General features: G+C 36.5%; 1 protein-coding gene across 2 annotated transcripts; it reads right to left on the reverse strand.

The window, feature by feature from the left end:
• Positions 1-3,619: 3,619 nt before the first annotated feature.
• LOC112202159 (disease resistance protein RUN1-like) lies at positions 3,620-5,755 on the reverse strand. 2 transcript variants are annotated; one of them, XM_040505354.1, is made up of 3 exons: positions 5,007-5,753; positions 4,483-4,847; positions 3,958-4,399 (listed from the first exon to the last, which is right to left on the reverse strand). In XM_040505354.1, exons 1-3 carry the CDS (start codon positions 5,558-5,560, stop codon positions 4,353-4,355), a joined length of 966 nt encoding a protein of 321 aa, XP_040361288.1. In that variant the 5' UTR covers positions 5,561-5,753; the 3' UTR covers positions 3,958-4,352. The 2 variants fall into 2 exon arrangements, with proteins under 2 accessions (XP_024198853.1, XP_040361288.1); XM_024343085.2 differs by having other exon boundaries at positions 3,620-4,847; positions 5,007-5,755.
• Between the last annotated feature and the right edge of the window lie 421 nt (positions 5,756-6,176).

The following is a 6,176-nucleotide window of genomic DNA, read 5'->3' on the forward strand; positions in this document are numbered from 1 at the left end:
ATATATAAACTGTTACAAAATAAAGGTGTACAAATTTCAAACTCTGATACACATGTTTAAAATATGAATACACATGAATTTTACATGACACAATTGATTATACGAAAGCAAATTATTATCAAATTGCAGTCGCACTGTTTCACAGCTGTCATCAACGTTGATCTTGATAAAGACTTGAAAAATATCAAAAGTGTACATATTTTAAGTGTACATGACACATGTTCAAAATATGAATATGCACAAATTTCATGTGACACAATTGGTTTTGAAAAAAATAAACAATTATTTTAATTTTTTACGCTTTTGTATGGTGTTAGTCAACCCAAAGGAAAACCCAAAGAAACGAGAAGAAGGCCAGTACATTTTTCCAACTATGGTTCCAATTTCTTTCCGCCTCTATTTCATTTGAAAATTGGCAAAAGTGACAGTTCAAAGTAAAACCAAATACAATCTGAAAGAGTCCAAGATGAAAGTTGCAGATGATTCTCAGTGTTGTGTTGAAAAGGGCTGGTATTACTCTTTTGTCCAGAATCCCTGTGTATAAAACCCACATCTCCAGCTGCCTTCCAGTTCGACAAGCCTCCATCAAGGTCACCATCTACTATTACGCAATATCAGGCTGGGTAAAATTTTTCTTTCATACAATCAATGGATTTCGATTACCAAATTATCTACCTTCGTGTTTCTACGTAGATTAATCAATTGATTAGGGTTTCTCAAGTGTGACAATAGGCGGTATCCGATAACATCGGATTCCAGTGGGTTTTTCCTCAGTACATGCTTGAATGTGAAAAGGAGTATAATATCAATTTTGTTTTCTGTCGATATCAATTTTGGCATATGGTCGAATTGATCAGTGATGAATGTTTGATCTTAATCAAACAAAGGTATGTCCCGAAAATTTTTAGTAAGCAACAAGATGGTTTATTTTTACGCTTAGATATGGATTGACACTCTTTTGTTATTCAGTTGTTGCCCTGGAACTCATCCAATAGTTTGAGCAATTAGTTCCAATTTCTTATCAATCTCAGCTCCAATAGTTTGAACAATTATTTCGGGTGCTTCTTTGCCATGCACATTGTCTTCCATTCGCTCATTTATTTGGCTTTTCACACCTGCTTCCTTCTATTTCCATTAGCTCTCATACTTTATTGGATGAGCATAGCTGATCATTGTACAAGACAACGTGGTTCAGTATTACCTTCTGCACCTATACTTCTACTTGCTACTGATAAGAGTAATACTGGCTTTTATTCTGTGCAGAAAGAAAACCCCAACTGTTTTCCACCTGAAGGTAGTTTAGTGGTTATCTTCTATAGCTTATTTTCAGTTTTTGATAAAAATTTAAATGCTGCATTGCAGGGAAAACCCTTAGTAAGGATCTGAGTTACAACACTCTTGAAGAGACCCATGCCCTGTTCTCAAAGCTCTCTATCCACAGTAGTTCCAAGGCCAGGTGAATTTCATTGGTTTATGACTCTGACAATAATAATTTATGATTTAAAAATTGAAATTTAAGTGAGTATAGATTCGTTTATAGTATTGTGAGATTATTGATCTTAAAAGACCATGATGGGCAACAGATCATTGTCCCTACACTTGATCAGAATCATGCTGAAAGCTATGAACATATCCAAAAGATGATTCAAGGTAACCCTTTTAAGCAATTTCATAAATATATATGTATATTCTTCATATTCTATTAATAGCAACAAACTGATAGAAAAATGGTCATGTTCAATTTATGGTGTACTCATGAAATTCCTTCATTGTTTGGTCGCAGACAAGGAATCTCCAATTACACAACCACTTCCTAAACTAGGTATAATATTGATACCTTCTGAAATTAGATTAAGCTTGAGTTGTATTACCTGAATATTAACCAAAGTTAGTGTTTACATTCCTCTTTGAACTGCAGTGAGTGCATATTTCTCTGGTGACACAAAGATTTTTAGGTAAATGCTACAAGCGGAGGGAGGACAATCAATTCATAACATTACAGTCTTCCATTTGTGTCATCTTCTTAGGTTCTTACAGTTCTGTAGTCGTATCAATACAGTGTTAATAATTGAGTTGCAGGAAGTGCCTTTTTGATATGATAAATTTTCTTCCGTCGCTGTTTGAGGTTGTGATATGCACAGTTAAGAAGAAGTCGTCAGTCTCTGACGTACCAATACAGTGTTAATAATTGAGTTTCAGGAAGTGCCTTTTTGATATGATAAATTTTCTTCCATCGCTGTTTGAGGTTGTGATATGCACAGTTAAGAAGAAGTCATCAGTCTCTGACGTCTGAAGAACTTAGATTGCTGCAATTAAATGGCTTGGTAAAAAATGTCCTCTTCCAATTTGAAAAACACACTGTTGCCTTCATGCCACTTCTTGCCTTCAATTTTTTATTTTTTTCATATATAGTAATTTTTTATTAGATTCTTTTTTACTGCAATTATTTTGCTTGAAGACTTAAACATGTTGCATCCTTATATTTACATAACTTAGGTAGACAAACTAATGTGTTCATTGAGAGTATAAGCTTGAAAAGACTAGAAAAGTAATCCATTTGTGAATCATGCCGATAACTTTCACAACATTCTTTTGAGGTCCAATAGTAGTGGTTAGCATTATCCTTTTTTTTCTTTTTTTTTTTTCTTTTTTTAAGTCTGATAAAGAATGAGTCAGAGATAGTAGATTTACTTTATCTTCTACATTTGCCAAGATCTGTCCGTGTTTTCGTTGAATCTAATCTAACTCTGCATATCAAAGGCTCATGCATAAAATGAATTTGGCATATGCAGCTGCAGACTTGCTATAAGATTTTGGCAACCGGAAAGCCTTCCATTCTGGTAATTTCAGTTTTCAATGTCTATTGTAGAACTAAAGCATGCCATCATATGATCATAAATGAGACCTAATGTCTTGCTACTGTTTTCATGTTGTATGAGACTATCTTTCGTGTCAATCTAACATGCCCACTATCAACCCTCTTTTGATCATGTTCTTAATGTCCATAGTTTTGCCTGTGTTCTGCTCAAGGGGAGAACTCATTATTACTTTTGAATTTAAAAATGCTTCTTTGTTGGCAGACTTCATTGGTGCAAAGTTCATTGAACGCCAAAATGGAAGAGACGCTGAAGGAGCGAACTGAAAACATCTTCCGTTGGTCTTAAGCGTTCAAATATTTCGAAGGGGCAAATTCTTCACTTGACATTGACCTTGCTCTTTACTGGTTCTGAAACTATTCAGTATCCATAGCTTAGCCATATATTTTTTGACTGGCTGTCTTTATGCAATTGAGGACTTAAGGGTAAGAATATATTTCATTCCCCATAGTTGAACAAAGAAACAAGTTCTGGATTCTTATTCAATTTTGCTTTTATATTCAATGGTTTTGTCTTCTATTCTGCAGAAGAGCACATTGAAATTGCCAAAGCCAAGAACAAAGTACGAGAGATGGAGTTGCCCTTATCTGAGGAAAAGCTTCATACTCAGGCATGTTTTCTTACCAGGCTTTGTTATCTCCAGACCTATCTGTTAATCGTTCTGCTGTTTTTTCTTGCCTTATTTATAACTCTCTAATTTGACGCTATTGAAACAGATCAAAGACTTGGAGTATGTTATACTGCATAAGAGCATTCTGTTTATAAAATCCTTAAACAGATCAAACAACTTATAAACACACATGGAGAAGTCATCGTAAATGCCGCTGTACAAGGCAAGATTCAGGAACCAGTCGTTCACATAGACAAACAAGCTATAGACAAAGAAGCCCTTAATTACTCTTATCTTTTTGCATTATGTTATTCTGATAATATAACGCTTTGTTCATGTTTCAACTAGATTCATACAATGTAAACTAAATTCTGAAAAATTCGTTTAGCGCATATTTTTTATTTCATCTAAACACATTTTGGTTGTTTTTTCTAAACCAAAAACTTAAAACCGAACATAAAAAGATTAAAATAGAAAGAAAACTACCCTGCGGCATCGCGCGGGTTCTCTTGCTAGTGTTATCTGGTTCTGACTTGCTAGTGTTATTTGGTTCTGACCAAAGTGGTTTCCAGCTTACAGTGTCAACAGAAGACTTTGGGAGAAAATATTGAACCAAAACCCCATCAAAGTTGAGAGTTGACCGGAAATAGTAGTCCCCTGCTGGGCGTCCCTCTGCTGTGAAAGTGAATTTTCCACGGTTCTCTCGCAGAATATAGAAGTCGCCAGAGTCATCGAAAACCAACTGTTTACCTTCACTACCTGGAACAGTCCCCGTTGTAGTTTTAGTAGAATGAAAAGGTTTTTTGGCACTAAACACGAGATTCCCATCTTCTTGAAAATCTATCAGGAAGCGTCCTCTTGCATAGTTAGTCTCTGATTGTCGAGAAGAAAGTCTCCCTCCTCTTTCTATTATCTGCCCAGGCAACATGGTATCAGTAGGATTCTTGAATGTCTCCCATAACTTTTCTGACTTCTTATCTTTCAGAATAAAGTTACCGTTATCATTCATATCCCCATAAGCAACAACACCAGCAATGGTTAGATCAGACTTCCATAGCTGTTCACCCTGAGGAGTTGTAAGCACTAATCCACTGCCGGAAGTCAAGTTCACAATTGATCCCTTGGGTGCAGGCCTATCTCCATTTGCGTACCAAACAATGGTTCTGTCTGGTATCTTGGCAAACCATATAGAAAGCAAGAAATTCTCACTGTTTTCAAGTTGGCGAAATCCAAAGGCAAAATCACCAGAAGGGGAAAGCAATGAGGAGTTGTGATCTGCAGTTGCAGAGAGAGAATCAACCACTTGATCTCGCTTTTCTTGAATCACTGTAACAATCTTTTGGATGAACTTTGACTCGTGCCTACAAATTGCAATCAAAACAAAAGTATATCATACAAGCTAGCCAGCTATGAGTCTATCAATTTCAAAGAATTAGATATGCGAATAAAATCAACAAAGTACAAGACATGTACTACAGTTGTTAGTAATTAAACAAGGCTTTAGTTATGAATTTACGTACCCGTCGGCTTCATTTTCTAAAACCATTCCTGCTAGATCTGCAACTTCTTTAAGTGCTTCCTTCCACCTACTCGATTTCTCCGGCGATTGCTTTTTTTTATTTTTTTTATTAAGTCCAGCTTTTGCTTTTGCTTTTGCAAGAACTCCATCACTGTGGCTCCTCCCAAGCTTTTCTGCCTTCCTCAGTTCAGATGGACTAACGTCGTAGAAAACCGGTAACACGACATGCTTGGAGGTCCTCTTGCGTTCAAGGATCAAGACAAGCTCGTCCAGACACCATCTGGAAGAGGTGTAGTCTTTCGAAAACACAATCACAGAACTCCACGACTGTCGAATGGCATTCTCAAGCTTTTCCTTGATATTTTCCCCTCTCTCGAGTTCAGGGTCATCCCGGAAAGTTCGAAAGTGGGCGTTGACAAGGGCCGTGTAGAGGTGATCAGTGAAGTTCTTTCGGGTGTCTTCACCTCTGAAGCTGAGGAACACGTCATAACCAAGTCCAGAAGGAGAAGAAGTAGATCTGGAATGGGAGGCCTTGTGACCTCGGAACCGAGGCATGGATGAAGCAACAGATCAAAATCTCAGAGTTGATAGGGTCTGCATTGTTTAAGAATGTACAGTACATGCCAGTAAAACTGATAAAACCTCCTAATGTTGTAATGGAAATTATTCTATGCACCGACGGTGTAAGTGACCCAATACTTATAAAATAATCTCAACCCTTGATATTTATTATCAACTTTATTTTTAATAAACAAAAAGTGTATTTAATGCAATCTAACTATTTATTTATGTTGTTGCAAGTGCATGTCGCTGTTCTGAATCCTCCCTTATATTGTAAACAGAAATAAGTTAAGGTTAGCCGGTTATAGTTATGAGTCCAATGTGCGTTGTCATTGGTTTGTTAATACTCCAGATGTTATCTTAGATGTCCTTATGCACGTCAATCGTATTTAATTAATAAAGTTTCTCCTATTTTCAATAAAAAAAGAAATAAGTTAAGGTCAAGACTTTTCGACTAAATGAGCAGGTCTACGTTTACAGACAAAATGCGTGTAACTATCGAGTCAATTTTGTAAATACTAACGAAAATTCTGCTGTCCACCTGGTGGGGGCCATAGGTCAGACCCGATCTGACTAAAGTGGAAGTCCCCGTTACCGTCTTCTTAGAAAG

This window comes from Rosa chinensis, chromosome 5, assembly GCF_002994745.2.
Source record: "Rosa chinensis cultivar Old Blush chromosome 5, RchiOBHm-V2, whole genome shotgun sequence".
NCBI lineage: Eukaryota > Viridiplantae > Streptophyta > Magnoliopsida > Rosales > Rosaceae > Rosa > Rosa chinensis.

Excerpts from the sequence above, each read along its gene's own strand:
- LOC112202159 (XM_024343085.2), bottom strand. The coding sequence starts at position 5,560 with ATGCCTCGGTTCCGAGGTCACAAGGCCTCCCATTCCAGATCTACTTCT. Across the intron at positions 4,848-5,006 it reads TTAGAAAATGAAGCCGACGG|GCACGAGTCAAAGTTCATCC; the intron begins GTACGTAAATTC and ends TGCAATTTGTAG.